We start from the raw sequence: 17179 nt of genomic DNA, 5'->3' as shown, positions 1-17179 counted from the left end.
TTGAAAGTTCATTATAAGCAGAAGAAAAAAATACTATAGGTTTCATTGTGTATTTAAATGTGAGTGTATATATTTTAGTTCCTTTTGACTTGTTTAGAATCTGAAGTTTTCAAGTGTGGAGGGATCTATAAGGATGCCCTTAACCTAAATAAGTGAATAGATAACAGATGCTGAACTGTGAAATATTCTGCATAACTTTCTGCATATTTGGGGGGAGCTTTTATTGCCTTTTTTTTTCAGGTCGTCAGGGGATCTGTGCCTACCTATCTCCTCCTCCCCCAGAGAAAAAACAAAAAAAGGAGGTAAGGGAGTGCTGATTAGTCCTTTAGCCTCCTTTTGCAGATAAGAAAATGAAGCCCAAGACTGAAGGTCAAACAGTTAATTAGTAGCAGAGCTAGGATTAAAACACAAGTCTCTCTCCCAGGTCAGTTCTCATCCTATTATATTGACAATTCTTGGCCACATTATTCTGCAATACGTGCTAAGCCACTGTATATGTAATTGCTGCTTAATTAGCATTCTTTCATATTTGAAGTCATTTGGGTTTATATTTCTAGTTTAAGATAAACAATAGCCTCAAAATTGGTATGCTGCTGCTAAGTCACTTCAGTCGTGTCCGACTCTGTGTGACCCCATAGACAGCAGCCCACCAGGCTCCACCGTCCCTGAGATTCTCCAGGCAAGAGTACTGGAGTGGGTTGCCATTGCCTTCTCCTCAAAATTGGTATAGTTGTCTATTTTACTCAAAACATTTTTTTAAATCCTTAAGTTTGGTAACGTTAGATCATCATTGTTCATAAACAGCTTCAATAGTTACTTGATATTGAAAGGAAAATTTTGGCTAGAGTCCTAGACCAATACCTGCATTTTTCTGAATCTTTCTGTAATGTTACCATCACTACATCCAATAGAAATGCTCTCCTAAGCTAAAATAGAATAAGCCTGTTCATTTATATTGCATTGCTTTCTGAAGAAATAAATTGCCACTTAAGGTAGTGTATGTAATTGTGTGTGTCTGTGTGTGTAAAATATACTTACCTATTATTAGTGGTACTTTTGTGAGATTTTGAAAAATATCACACTTAACGTTGTTACCTGCAATAAAAATTTAATACTACTTAAACATATATGTGTGTGTGTGTGTGTGTGCACACTCAGTTGTGTCCAACTCTTTGCAACTCCATGGACTGTAGCCCGTCAGGCTCCTCTGTCCATGCAGTTTTCCAGGCAGAAATACTGGAGTGGGTAGCCATTTTCTTCTCCAGGGGATCTTCTCCACTCAGGGATTTAACCCATATCTCTTGGGTGTCCTACATTGGCAGGTGGATTTTTTACAATAGCACCACCTAGGAAGCCCTCTTAAACATATGCTTCCTGGGTCAGGTGTGTAGATCATTTGTTTTCAGACTTTTCTATCTTGTAGCTTCAAATTCATGCTAGAGCAGTTCGATAGAGTATTCAGATTTTATTTAACCTCTCTGCTACATAAAACTTTAACTTTTTCATTCATTCATTCACTTATTCATCAGTAAATATTGAGCATGTGTCACATGCCAGGCACTGTCCTGGGTACTTACAAATATTACCAGAATCTCAGCAGTCCTTCTTTCTTAGGACATCATGTATTGTTTCTCTGTACTATGAAATAAACTCTAATGCAAGGTTTGCATGTTAGATACTCTCAAGTCCTCTGTTAAAGAGATATGTGAGCTTTGCCACTCATATTTTCAGTATTTGAAGATAAAATATTGTAAGTACTTTACCTGACTATTGTGGGTAAAGAATGTATGGCACTCTGGATTATCAAATATATTTTTTGCAATATATGATTGGTTATTTAATGTTAGATGGGGGATATTGATGATGAGGCATCTCCAGCTTTTAAGTCATACATGTCCAGGTGGGCTTAAACTCCTGGAGAGAAGTTCCAACAAGCTTAACAATTTATCCATTCTGCTTAATGACTTCTAAACTCTCAGTTGAACTTTTAATTCTGTTTACCAGCCCTATTGCTTATCTTGAACAGTATGCTTTCTTTTTCATTTCCTATAGCTATTCTAGACTTTTTACTACCATTATTCTTCAGAGTTTTAGTAAATAAAGTTCAACAGAAGTCTATTTACTATATGAGTTCTTAGAGCTGTTACCATTCTGATATGTATCTGGAACATCCAGATGGGTGGCCCTGGATGTAACTTAATCCAGACTTATATAATGCACAGAACACAATTTGGGAAATAAAGGTTTGTACTGGTTCTCTTTCTGGAACCCACCTCTGATACGACTTCTTAGCTGTTAGTTGCCCAGTAATCCAGTACTTCTCAGAACTGAAATCCTTGTGTTATTCATGGATGCTCCCCATAGAGACGTGTATATTACCTGTTACCAAGTTAAAAGATTATGAAAGTGGTTGTTCATAATGTTTAGTATCTCATAATATTTAATGGGAATATTTAATGGATATTAAAGGAAAAAATCCTAATATTTAGGTGGTGAAGGCAGAGCCGATCATATGATCCAGTCTTTTCATTTTTAATGAGCTTTCTTTTATGTTATATATTTTTTGGTAGTTTATACATTCTCTATAATAAACTTCACCTATATTTATGCAGTCTGAGACTTTAAAGATAAGGTTTCGATTTTAGATATTTATATTAAAGCAACAGAAAATATGTAAGCATCTCAGTTATAGACAGATGGCTGAAGATTATGTAGATAAAAATTAAATATTTACTTTTATATTGAATTTCAGAACTTAAAAAAAATTCTCCCCACGTGCCAATGACATATATGTGACTGCACCTATAGCAGTGTCTGTTGTTTTTCTCTCCCCTTCCCTGAGCCATAGCTTCCAAGTCCTTCCTTTGAGGTGATCATTGCTTCAATTCTATAGCAGTCAAGGCAGGTCAGAGGTCTTGTGTGAGTGACTTTGGTAACTATCATCCTTCCTCTTGTCTTGGGTAGCTCTCCATTACTGCTGCCTATCTATACACAATTTTTAGAAATCATCTAATGTAATCTATTTCCTTTATTTAATACATGAGGAAAGAAGAGGGAACAAGAAGTAGATGTTATTAAGTAACTTGCGCATGAGGCTAACACTGGATAATGGCTGAAAGTAGAACCAGGAGCCCAGCCTCTTTCTCCTTGTCTTATTTGAGTGCATAATCCGTCTTCTCTGAAGTGTGGCTGACCTGAAAGGGAGCCAAGCATCCACCGGTTAAGGAGAGCCTGGGAGTGTCCTGTTATGAAGTAGGCTGGGCCAGTCAATAGGCAGAGCTGCACTGATGGCATTAATGACCCTCAGTGTTTGAACTTGGTATGTGGTCATTGCCAGGCTCCCAGGATGTGGGCTGGACATCATTTGTGTAGCCAATTCTTTACTCAAGAGGACTTTGAGCACTTTTCCAATTTTAGCTAAAACACTTTCTTTTTCTTATAAGTAATTTGTTGTAGAAATCTTAGAAAAACACTGTCTCTGTGTCAACAAAAACAAGTTAAATAAAAAAATCATCTGTAATCACACTGCTCTGAGGCATGGGTGGCAGTGTCTTAATATTAATGTTTCACCCACATTTTGAACCAAAGTCTCTCTGCTTCTCTTTTATCACTGTGTGTTTAAGAAAAAAATGTATCTGTATTAGTACATCTACCTTGCCATTCTCTTTTTTCCTTATTAAAAACATGTTTGTTTGTTTATATTTTTTGGTAATAATTTTTTATTGAAAGTGTAGTTGATTTAACAATATTGTGTTAGTTTCAGGTATACAACATAGTGACTCAGGAATATATACACACACACATATATATTCATCTGTTCTTTTTCAGATTCTTTCCCTATAGGTTGTTACAAACTGTGTAGTTCTCTGTGCTATGTAGTAGGTCCTTGTTGGCTGTGGGTGTGTGTGAGTGCACACAGGCCTAGTCACTCAGTTCTCTCTGACATTGCCACCCCATGGGCCGTAGCCCGCCAGGGACAGCCCTCCTCTGTTTATGGAGTTCTCCAGGCAAGAATACTAGAATGGGTAGCCATTCCCTTCTCCAGAGGATCTTCCCAACCCAGGTCTCCTGCATTGCAAGCAGATTCTTTGCCATCTGAGCCACCAGGGAAGCCCCTAGTTTATATATAGTTGTGTGCATATGTTTTGCTGTTGTTAAAGACATACACATGGAACAGAGAGGATTTTTTTCAGCTGAATCTCTCTGGACAGGAAGATAACAATACTTACCGCCCGTGTAGGGCTAGTGTTCCTCGGGATTCTTTGTGGAGAGCAGGAGCTCTGACTTCACTTTTCTTGCCAGGCCATAAATTACCAAGACCAAAAGCTGTGCTTGTGGTCCCTTTTTCTTCCACAACAAGAACTGCAAGTTGCTTATTATTGCATCCAGTTTTTAGTCTCCAACTAAGTGAAAAGATGGACTTGAGCTGTAAAAATAATTTACTTACCTTGACATGGAAGGTAAACATTAGGGATAAAAAAATGTTTTAGTAGAGAGCTCATCAAAATGAGGAGTGAAACATTACTGTTACTTAGGGTAACTGGAAGTTATTTGAGACAAAATTAAGTCTTTTCAGTCCCCTGCTTTTTTCTTCTGTTTGGCGTCAAATCACATTTTAAGACTGCGCTGTATAAAATAGCAACAAATTTTTAGAAGTCATAGCAGTTCTATTAATTTGGAAGTATGAATGTGTGAGTAGAATTACTGCAGCAACAGCAAACCCTTGCCCATTATTGTAATAGAAATGCTAGCATGCTCTTGAGAGCTTGACATTTCCAACAGCAGGTGCATGCATGAGCATGTGACATTTCTATTACAATAATGATAATAGGCATTCCATAGAAGAATCCTTGTGGTAGTTTATACACATTGTCAGCAGTCCTGCAAGACAGGTATCATGAATCCCTTTTTAAAGGTGAGAAAGGGCTTCCCTGGTGGCTCAGGGGTAAAGAATTCACCTGCAATGCAGGAGACATGGGTTTGATCCCTGGGTAGAGAAGATCCCCTGGAGGAGGAAATGACAACCCCCTTCATTATCTTGCCTGGGAAATACCATGGACAGAGAGGCGCTTGGTGGGCTATAGTCCATGGAGTTGTGGAGTCAGACATGACTAAGCAACTAAGCAGTAACATAGAGATGAGAAAATCAAGACTGTTACTTGCCTAAGGTTATTTAATAGAACATCTTATTTTAGAAAGTTCTAACCCTAAAACTCTGCCTATGTTATCCTGCATATTCTGTTGCCTCTGGCTTTCTCACACAGGGTACATTTTGCCTTAGGCAAAAAATGTGTGACTTAAATGGCCAAAATTTTTTTCCCATTAATTGGATTGTTTTGAATACACAAAGACCCTTCAATTATGAGGAATACCATGGGACATTGTAAAACAATCTCTTTGTAAAAGTAAATACTCTCTGATTGACCATTTTAAACTTTTTATATTTTTATTTAGATTTTTAATGAAGGTTTTACTTCAAACAGGATGATGTAACTATAAATGTTAACAATTATGATACTGATACATTTTTAAAATAAAATTTATTTCATTTATTTATTTATTTATTGGGTAATGCTCAGGCCAGTTTAATAAATCACATTTGGAATTAGAAACATTTAGGTTACATGATAGGCTAGATATTGTATATATTTTTAAATCACAAATTATATATTACTTACTGTTCTGTTTATTGTGTTTACTTAAATATATTTTTACTAAGAAAGTCTTGTTTAGGCTGAATTGTAATCATCTTAGATCAGCGATCCCTGGATGAGCAGCTTCAGCACCACCTGGGATGATGGGTAGGGCCCAGCATCTGTGTTATAACAAGTCTTGTAGGTGACTCTGACGCACGTGCCAGTTTGAGACCCGCCAGACTATATGTTGCATCTACCAAGAGTGTAAGAGAGTTTGTGCTTTCTTTCATCTAAGAGATGCTTCTTGAGTGTTTTGTCCAGGACAGTCCTCTGTGACAAGGGTGCTGCAGAACTCTGCTGCCTCAGATGACGTCACAGACCTCTGCTTCCGGCTTAATTCAATGTGAGAGAGAGGTGAACTCTTAGAAACAGGCTTTAATTTAAAGTCGAAGGGTCAAGTCAGAGTTCTAGGTTGTGGGTAGAGGAATTTGACTACAGAGGCCTGCATTCTCCCTTCTGGGCCTGAGCACACTTTTCTCCTTACACTTGGCTCTGTTAAACAGTTCATTTCCAGAGTTTGTACTTCACCTCAGCTCCTAAAGCAAGTAGACAAGCATTTCTAAAGGTTGTTTTGCTGTAAAATACAACAGGAAACAAACAGAATCTTCTGTCCCTTCCCGCCTTTAGGGGGAAGTAAGACAAAACTGTAAAAGTGCTTGGAGTAGGTGTTTGGACACCAAAGGACTCTCACAAACTTCATGTGCACTTTAGAGGTGGGGGAGCCATGTGAGAGGCCACGGGAGGAGGAGGAAAAGGCGGGGGGCACTGAGTTGTAGGGGCAGCATTGGCGGCTGTACTGATGGGGCCTGGATGATCTGGCCTTTAAGAAAGCTTCAAGTCTGGAGCTGCTTCGCTTGTATTAGAGAAGACAGGCATTAGAGAAAGTAGAATTTAAAACTTGGGGCAGATGATTTAAATTCCTAAGTACTTTGTGGCTTTATAGTTGTACATATAACTCAGATTCTACCCAATTCGTTTATCACTCCCTCCCCTGGTTGCCCACCCAGAATGTGGGGCTGGGCAGTGGTTGTTTCCCTCAATATTAAAATACAGAATTATCACTTGATGGGAATGTGGGACCTTTGTGTACTTCAAAATTGCGGGTGACATGGAGTGTTCATTACAGATGGCTAAATTAGTGGGTAAGTGTCTTTTTTTCAGGAAAAATATTAAATAACTGTGTAATGCCATTCATATCTAACACAGTTATTCTGATCATATGGATCCTTGTATGAAGTGTTGCAAGACTCTGTGTTAACGAGAAAACAAAACCAATATTGAGCAGAATGCCTCTGGGAACTCTTGATTGGGCCCATCTAGTGCATGCTCCGTAAATTTTTATGTTGTTTATATGGTGTGCTGTGGTTTACAGTCTGGTCTTTGTGTTAATTTGCCATTGTCTTTCTCTCAAATATTAATGAAGTGTAGGAGCGATTTTATTCCAAACAGGCATTTTTAAGATGGACTTCAAAATAAAGCTTTTCCTTTAAAAAATTTTTTTTTTTTTCCTGAAAGACAGAAATCACTTCATTAGCAATTGCCGGCAAAATCTCCTAATGTCTTTCCATAAGCTGTTTAAGCTTTAGTATTAGAAATTAAGGCTAGAGGATTTAATTAGCCAGCTCACAGGATGCAGTCTCTTTAATTTAGGATTTCCCTTTGAGAAAATTATGTAGTTAAGAAAGGATATCATATTTTAGACAAGTTGGTTTTGGGCCCTTAATGTGTCTAAATTGTGATCTGGAAATTATGCTTCATGTGAATTGAAACTTTTTGTTTTTAAAATTGATAATTGCAGCATGGCATGTTGGATTGTGTGCAGTAGTTCTCAGAGTTAGGAAAGTAAAAATTGGGTTTTGTGAGGGCAATGATTAACTCATATATTTTACTAGGGACACATAATCAGGTATTATTTACTATACATTTAGCCAATGCACTGGGTTTTAGTTAACCAATGAATACTTTGTTATGTGAGTGTTAAATGTTAACACTTGCATTTTTAGATTTAGCTTTAAAAACTTACAAGAAAACCTTGTACAACCCTTGCCATCCTTTCAGCCATAACATTAACTTGCTTTGGTTTCTGCCTTTAATTTCCCCGGGGGTTCTTTTTATTTAGGAAAAGGGTGAAAGATGTATTTGTGTAAGTACTACACCAGTGCTTCTGTTAAATTCTTTTTCAACAAAGAATTTGTTACTTGAGCACCTCATGCACAGAGTGCATATTTTTCTGAAAAGAATGTGCCCTGAAAGCAGCAGTTTTTAGTATATATTTATTTCATGTCTACCAGTTTATTTTAGCTTAGATATTTTCTAACGCTTCCAGTCTGTAAGCATTTTTCAGTTAACCGAGAGCATACACATATATGCACAAAATGGCCAACCTTTAGAAATTATTTTTGTATTTTAAACCAGTTGTCTCTGTCCCTGTGATATCAGGGGCCTCTCCTTGTCCCCTTTAAAATGCAACTAAAATATTGACTTAGATACAGAAAATCAGCTTTCAGGGAAAGAGTATTTTTAGAGTATCAATGAAGAATTTAGTATTTACTTTCTAGAAATGTTAATGCTCATTAATGTGAAATTAATGCAGGCAGTTTGTGTGTTCATATGTGATAAATTTGCCCCTTAAGGATTTTTATGTTGTCTTATAAACCATTGACCTACAGTAAGGTCAAGTGCAAAAATGAAGAAGTTTCGGTGTTGTGGACTCCCCTGAAAGCCCCTCGGGTACTTGTGGGTATCCAGGGACTGTGTTTTAAGAATCATTGCATTATAATATTTCTGAAGTATCTATGGTTACTTGAAAGAAGTCTCTCCCCTAAAATTCTCTAGTTCTCTGTGTCTGAAAGTAACATTCTTTCATGCTTATTTTCCAAGCTACTTCAAGAGTGAGACTCCACCTTCCCCAAAGATTCCAGTAGCTGTGGAGGGAAAAAAGTGTTACGGATAAAGGGAATGTATCCAGCACCCCTCCCCTTTTTTTCTCCAGCTGGAAAGAGAAGGAAAGGGAAATAAAATTTAACGAGCACTTTTACTGTGTGCCAGGTGCTTTACATATGTTATTTCATTTTAATCCCCCAAACAACCCTAGGAGGTATTTCTAGCCACATTTTGCTCAAAATAGAGCAAGTCAGAAAGGTTAAACAGCATGCTCAGATCACACAGCTTTTAAGTGGACAGAACCTGATCCAAATCAGTGTTTTACCAAGGCCTCTACATCACTGTGGGCTTCCCAGGTAGAGCTAGTGGTAAAGAACCCACGTGCCAGTGCAGGAGACATAAGACATGTAGGTTCGATCCCTGGGTTGGGAAGATTCCCTGAAGGAGGCCATCAGAACCCACTCCAATATTCTTGCCTGGAGAATCCCATGGACAGAAGAGCTTGGTGGGCTGCAGTCCTTGGGGTCACAGAGAGTCGGATACGACTGAAGCAACTTAGCGCACACACACACACAGCACTATGCTTTGGTTTATGCTTTTTCTTTAGTTGCTGCAGATTGAGGATGTGAATACTAAAGTTATATTGGGCTCTGTGGTGGCATGATGACCAGACAGTTTGACTGCCTGTGAGGTTTGCTGTTAATGGGATTAGCTGTCTTTGACAGATTATATTTTATAAAGTCAAATATATTTATTTAAAAAGATTTGCATAATTTCTTCAGTTTTAGTTATTTGAAAATAAAAGTTAATTATCCATGGTTTACCATAGAGCGCAGGATTACCCCCTTTTGTATCCTCAGTTCTGTCATATAGAACAGCTGACTATCCCAGTAGGAGATTTTCGCATCTGCAGTCCTGAGGCAGCTTGTTATCTGGGACTGTCAGAATTCCAGAAAGGCAAAATCCGTTCTCAAGAACATTGCTTTGTTTCAAGTCACCCAGTACCTAAGGGATAAGACCATTGTGGGGTGGGGTGGAGGGGGTGGGAGAGAATATCTTATAAGGGACATCTCTAAGAATCTTTGAGGGAGGCGTATTCTCCTTGCTTCTCCTGTGGGCACTCTGGTATGATTTAGGACTTGGAGAAAGTGAGTTGGTAGAATTCCCAAGTTTTCTCAAATAGGTGAGGCCAGAAGTCATGACTACGCATCCCTGAAGTAGGCTTGATGGAACCTCCTACATATTGGCTCAGTATTATACCTACTGTCCCCTGTGTAATTTTCTTGTATCCATCCCAGCCTCAAAATGAGGAGGGGCAGGCAACCCCCAATAGGCCTCTGAGTATTAAATAGTTGCCACAAAGCAAGTCAAATTAGAGGTGTAGCTGACCTGAGGGGAATGAATTTTCGATGAAAAAGAATAGCTGTAGGAGAGAGGAGTCACTGTGATAGCTGATAGAAGAGAAGAAAATTAGAGCTCACTAAAAAAGTCCTGCCACCTGCAGTTGTCTGTCCAGGGAGTGCTGTCCCTTTCACTTGGTAACACCCTAAATGGTCAGCTGACTAGGGTGGCGAGGTAAAACCTATACCATGTAGAAATACTTTTAAAAAAAACGGTTAGAATTTTGAAAAGGAGTTTGGATACTTGAAAGATAATCTAGAATTACTTAGAATGTGAACATTCAAGAAGCACCTTAATTCTGATGATACTACATCAATGAAGTGTACTTTATAAGACATTAATGTGTCTATTTGTGTCCTCACACATCTCTTGAATTGTTTTGGAGGTCGCAATATTTTATAGTTTTCTTTTTAAAATATTTTATGAGAGTAGTAAATATTTGACATAATGAAATTGGATAATGTGTGGGGTTTTTCTCCTAGCATAATTGTACAGTATCAGGGTTCGCTGTACCTCTGACTTACACAACTACATGAGTAAAGAAAAGTTGTTTTTGCAAAACTGTTTGCGAGCTTCATCAGTTTTGCTAAGGGCCTCTTCTTTGATAGTTAAATTAATCTCTTCTGAAGCACCTGTCAAACTATAGCCTTTCAGACTGTTTAAATACTAACTAGTATAACTCGTTTGGATGCTCGGTTGTCTTGGCTTTGCCTGTGATAGGAGAAGTTATTCAGTATCACTTTTGCAGAGGGACTAAAGTGCTGACTTGGTGGATAAGGAGAAATAAAGGAGTGGTAAACTGAGAGAGATTGACATTATAAATGGTTAGTTTATGAGAACTATCTTTCTGTAGTGACAACTAGTTTCTTTGGTGCACATATACATATGACAGGTGGAAAACAGATCCTTTGCACTAAGTATACAGAATATACTTGGAAACTTTCTAGACTCTCTTATAATCCTTTTTTTTTTTTCTATTTTGTCTTAATGTATGCCTGTGCCATGCATGATCTTCTAATTATTGTAAGTTCTTAGTGCCCTGATATATAAAAAGGCAAGGCTGCTCTTATTATTATTTCTGAAATTGTCTTCGATGTTTACTTTTTTGTGTGATTATTTTTTCTCATGGGAAAATGCATTCAAATTTTTAAAAAATATGATCACATATGCTATCTGTCTTTACTTTGTGGTTTTCAAAAAAAACTTAAATCTTTTTTTGCCTGTGCAGGGCCTTTGTTTTGCGCGGGCTTTCTCTGGTTGCGGTGGGCGGGGGCTACTCTTCATTATGGTGTCCAGGCTTCTCATTGTGGTGGCTTCTCGTTGCGGAGCACAGACTAGGCACGTGGGCTCCCAGGCTCTAGAGCGTGGGCTCAGTAGTTGTGGCTCTCGGGCTTTCTTCGAGGTATGGGGAATCTTCCCGGACCAGGGATCAAACCTGTGTCTCCCGCATTGGCAGGTGGATTCTTTACCACTGAGCCACTAGGGAAGCCCCCACAAAAACTTCTTGACCAAAAGAGTTAGAACAGGAAACTGGAATATCCATTTTGAAACAGGTATGAGCTTTATGGGAAGAAAACCAAAGATTACCATATTACAGTTATCAGATTTCCTTATTACAAAGCAATGATAGTGATTTGATTTTTGGAAATGTACCTTTTAAATTGATAATTTGGTTGAAAAAATTATAGCACTTTCCTCTTTCCACTGTGTTGCTGACAATGAATTCTCAAGATGAAGTTATACTACTCTGAAAGATTTCTTGTAAGTTGAATAATGTTTTCCCCAACTCCCTGGCCTAAAGGAAGCCCTCCCTTGAAGGTGATAGTAAGTAGGGTTCAGATGCCCCGCATGTGAACTCTAGGCGTCATCCGACTGTCTTTCCCCTGTCACGTCTCTGCAGCCCCAAGTGCAGCCCCCCTCCCAGACTTCCCACTGGGAGAGAATGAAGACGTGGTGGCCTGCTAGATAAGTTTAATTCAAGTAGCATAGATGGTGGAAGGCTGAGAAGAGCTTCATTACGCTTGTAACATTCAGGCCTCTGTCAAGCACTTAATCCTGAGGTGAACCTGTGGCCTGAAGGTTTCTAAAGGGATTCCACTTAAAGTTTATCACCGTCCTCTCCATGTGACTTTGAGAGAGGGTAGATGGAACGGAATGGTGTGCCAAAAGAATTCAGGATAATTCCCCATATTTAGGGGAAGGGGGTGAGGGCAATTTATGCCCTAACCAAACAGGACAGGACTGACTGACTGCGGCCAGTGGCAGCGGGAGACAGTTTCCAGTTGGCTGTGAGCTGTAGCTAAAGCTCACCATGAGGAATTGCTGCTTGTGTGGCTTGAGTGTCTCATTGCTGGATCCTTTGGGTCAGTGCTCTGAAGCTGTTGGTCATGAGGTTGTAGAGAATCCTTTGTGGTTCTAAGTTGAAGCTATACAGCCTCTAAGGTCCCTTGCCGCTTTGTGATTTTGTGCACCCATATGTGCACATGAGCCTGTTTGTACCAGCTTTACTCGGTGTGATGGGCTTCCGTGATAGCTCAGTAGGTAAAGGATCTGCCTGCAATGCCAGAGACCTGGGTTCAATCCCTAGGTTGGGAAGATCTCCTGGAGAAGGGAAAGGCTACCCACTCCAGTATTCTTGGCTGAAGAATCCCATAGACTAGTCCATGGGGTCCCAAAGAGTTGGACACAACTGAGCGACTTTCACTTTCACTTGCTCTATGATAGGAAAGAAAATTATCATCATGAGCTACTTCAACTATGGTGCTGATTTCAGGTTTTGGTGGGCTTTGCCATTCCCCAGAGATACTGCTGTACTGGGGCTGCCTGGAATAACGGTGGAAGGAAGGGGAAGAGTTTGTTGAGAAGAAAGCTGAAACGACCTACTCTATTTTAAAAAATTGTTCTAAAAAAGGTGGGATGGTAGGGGAGAAAACTACTTGATTTTGGTCAAGTAGGAAAGTGAAAGTGTTAGTCACGCAGTCGTGGCTGACTGTTTACAACCCCATGGACTGTAGCCCTCCAGGCTCCTCTGTCCATGGGATTTCCCAGGCAAAACTACTGGAATGGGTAGCCATCCCCTTCTGCAGAGGCTCTTCCTGACTAAGGGATTGAACCGGGATCTCCTGCATTGCAGGCAGATTCTTTACCGTCTGAGCCATTATACCACAGATTTAAAATAGTGTAATGATGGCTCATTAAAGCTGTGATCTAGGCATAGTTTTGATGTGGTATGTGTGTGTATATATATAGATATAGATGTAGCTATGTAGGTGTGATGGTGGTATACTGCAGGAAGTGTTTTCATATGGCTGGGTAAAATACTTGAGCATGTCTGTTAAATAGCTTTTTTTTTTTTACTGGTAAGGTGCTGGGGGAGGGAGGTTTGAGTGACCTGAATGTTTTTACTTGAAAATAAAAGCTGTCATATGTTTTTCTTACTGCTGTCAAGTACTACACATTTCCAAGAATTAAAATATTTTGTAGCATCTGAATGCAGAAGCTGAACTCTCTCCTCCCTTTCTTTCACATAGGTTTCCACTTGAGTGGCACAGTGACAGAACCTGCAATACAATCGGAGCCAGAAACTGTTTGCAACGTGGCCATCAGCTTTGATCGTTGCAAGATTACCTCAGTGACCTGCAGCTGTGGAAACAAGGACATATTTTATTGTGCGCATGTTGTGGCACTGTCTTTATACCGCATCCGCAAGCCAGATCAGGTCAAATTGCATCTTCCCATTTCAGAGACTCTCTTTCAAATGAATAGAGACCAACTACAAAAGTTTGTACAGTATTTGATCACAGTGCACCACACAGAAGTTTTGCCAACTGCTCAAAAATTAGCAGATGAAATTCTTTCCCAGAATTCAGAAATCAACCAAGTACATGGTGAGTATAGACAGCCATTCTGTAGCTTGCTTCTTGGGATTATTGTTCATTTATAAGTTTAATTCTTCTATATAAAAGTAAATTAAATATGAATTAGATCATCAGCATTGCCCTTAGGTAGCTGAGGGTTTAAATTCAGTTTTGCATCTTAAAACATTTCTTCTGATGTATTCATTCTTGAGATACCAAGCCTTTTATGCTCAGAAAGATCTCTCATTTGTTAAAGCTTGGCTCTTGAACATTTATGTTTTATATTAATACAGTTTTATCAAATACTAGATATTGGCTATGGTAAACACAAACTCACCCTTGTCAGCTATTGTCAGTAAACTGACTTGCATGTATTCAGAATTTTTTTCATTTTCTTAAAACAGTGTATTTTCCAAGACATTAAGTTTCTGATATGATACCGCATGTTAAGAAATAATTTATTCCTAGAAAATACTAAAATTTGTTTAGAGAGAGTTTAGGATATGACTATTATTGTGTATAAGAAATCTCAAAAAAGTTGCTTTTAAGTCTTTTATACACTGAACTTATCTCACTTATTTGTTAGCATGTGTATCAGCTATCTACATATAGTTGAGATATGAGACCAGTTCACGTAATCCTACCATTTTAGAAAAGTTCTTACTTGACATAGAAAGTGTAAATGTTTAAGGAAAGCAGTTTGAGCTCAGTTCCGAAAAACTTTTAAAATTGTGAGACGTAACACAGAAAAGTGCATAAAATATCTATGTGCTTATTAACAAAGTGAACCAACACCCAGGCCATGAAATAGACCACATTTGGCACTTGAGGGTTCCACGTGTGCCCCCGTACTTTCAATCATCAGCTCCTCTCTGTTCCTTATGGTAACCATTGCCTGATTTTTTTATGGTAATCACTTCCTTGGTGCTTTGTGTTTTAATGTTAACATCACTGAACACTGGTGTAGTCTTACCTGATTTTAAACTTTAGGTATCTGACTTTTTTTTGTTTTTTTGAATTTTATTTATTTATTAATTTTTGGCTGTGCCGGGTCTTCATTGCTGCATGCAGGCTTCTCATTGCAGTGTCTTCTGCTGTGGAACACAGCCTCTAGGGCTCAGTAGTTGTGGCCACGGGCTTAGTTGCTCTGCAGCATGTGGGATCTTCCCAGATCAGTGGATCAAACCCATATTCCCTGCATTGGCAGGCAGATTCTTTACTACTGAGCCACAAGGGAAGCCCCTATCTGACTTCTTTCATTCAAAGTCATGAATGATTTGAATAGTCGTTTGAATAATCATAAACATCATCTCATGTTTATGAGATTTATTTACATTGTTTCATGTACCTTTTAGTTCTTTCATTTTCATGCTCTCAAGCAGCACTAGAAATACCAATAGAAGTGCAGTGTGAACCACATGTATAATTTAAAATATTTAAAAAGAATTAAAATTGACTTTAATAATGCTTATCGCAATATACCTAAAAAATCAATTCATAGTCTTAACATTCATAAATTCCACAAAAATATTTATATATTTCACTTCTTTTTCACATTATTCTTTGAAAATCTGTTTTACACTTAACCACAAGCACATCTCCCATCAAACTCTAATTGCAGGTGTTCAGTAGCCACATGATTAGTAGCTACCTTATTGGAACAGTAGCTCTCTAGAGAGTATTCTGGGTATGAGGACACCATGATTTATTTGTCCATTTCACTGTTTATGAACCTTGTTTTGAATAAAGCTATGAACATTCTTTTTGTAAGTCTCCTGGTGTCTTATGATACTTTTAATATGTCTTTCATGTCAACGGAAAATCCGCATAACCATATTTCTCGTAGCACTCTGCGTATCAGTCTCAGCTTTATTAAAGTAGCTGTTACAAGGTGTATAAAGCGTTTTACTTGGTAGAGTCTGCCAGTGTTGAGTAACAGCATGGTAAACAACTCTGCCGCAGAAGTACCCTGGACCCACCAAAAGCACATGCACTCAAGGACTCTCTAAGTTTAAGTAGGCTTCTGCTCTGTCATACCATCTGTCTCAGTTGTGTTACTGAGTGAAAATTCAGGCCAGCTAACAGTCATCTCAGAGATTTCTCAGGAGCCTATTTGTGGCTTGGCTTCTTATTAAAACATTCACTGAAGGCAGAAGAATAGCATATACCATTTCTTCAAACTTTTATGCACTCCCCTTTTTTCCTTTCTTTAGAATTCATATAATCCACTTGGTCATTTAGTCCTCAGAGTTTTAGTTTAACCAGAGGTCCATACCAAGTCAGTTGTTTGTTCTGCACCTGTCTTCCTTGTTTTAAAGGATAGCAGACCCCCAAATTTCTTATCTAAGAGCTTTTAAAATCCATTTCTGCATCAACATAGTGGGACTAATGAAGCAATCTAAGGTTGGATGTAAGAAAGTATTCACATGACATTATATTTCTTTCAGACTTTCTAAAATTAGAAGAAAAAAACTAAGCGAATATCAAGGACAGAATGCAGGTTAGCTTTAAACTGAATGTGATTTTCAGATAACTGTTGTATGAGAACAGCTCCACGAGAGCAGTGAACTTCAGCAGTTTCTCCTGCCAGCTTTCTCCACTTAATTTATCATCACATTTGCTCCTAGCCTGGAAATGGGCCAATTACACAAGCTGCCTTCCTGCTTTCCATTCTAGTGTGACAAGTGGCAAAAAAGAAGAGAGTTAGAAAGCAGGCCGTGACCTTAAGTGATGAAACGGGAAATCTGCTCCCTGGAGGGTCTTATTTTAACTGTTAGATTGATGACTTAGTAGGGGGTGGGATTTAAAATGTTTTGCAGTTATTTGACGACCTGGTCCCACCTGCCTCCAGACATCTGTACATTAAGCATCCTCTGACTCATTTTTTAAGCAGTATTTTATTGCATGGTTTTGAGGATATATTTTTTCTTTGAGAAAAATGTCTTGAACATGAATATTAGGAAGAGTTCATTTTTCTCTAAGGAAAAGCATCACTTTTACCTAATTAGATAAATAGAGTTAGGATAGGATTTAGATTCGATTTTGTTAGTAGGTTAAGAGAATGAGGTTTATCTTATCTAAATCCTTTTTAAAAGAAAGCCATAATACAATTTTTAAGTAAATGCAGGCTATGCTGCTAACAGTAGGTTTTTCCTTTTTCTTATGAACTTGTCCTAAAGTTCTTATGAACTTTGTCTTAAAATTCTATTAGTTGCTTTACTTACTATTTTGAAATATTTTTTAAAGAACTTTATGCTAAGGAATTAAAAGCTTTTTCAAGTCTATTCCAGGCATATTGTTCCTGATAATTTCCTTGTAAGCTACATATTACAAGTTTATAAT

General features: G+C 38.3%; 1 protein-coding gene across 1 annotated transcript in view; it reads left to right on the top strand.

Moving 5' to 3' along the window:
• The window catches only part of ZSWIM6 (zinc finger SWIM-type containing 6), a 208093-nt gene that overhangs the window by 115409 nt on the left and 75505 nt on the right, over positions 1-17179 (top strand). Inside the window, exon 2 of the mRNA XM_052659213.1 lies at positions 13511-13867. Within this exon, the coding sequence (XP_052515173.1) occupies positions 13511-13867 (357 nt within the window). The remainder of the gene's footprint in view (positions 1-13510; positions 13868-17179) is intronic.

The sequence above is a fragment of the Budorcas taxicolor genome, chromosome 20 (assembly GCF_023091745.1).
Source record: "Budorcas taxicolor isolate Tak-1 chromosome 20, Takin1.1, whole genome shotgun sequence".
Classification (NCBI taxonomy): Eukaryota; Metazoa; Chordata; class Mammalia; order Artiodactyla; family Bovidae; genus Budorcas; species Budorcas taxicolor.
This window is presented reverse-complemented; position numbering and strand designations above follow the sequence as displayed.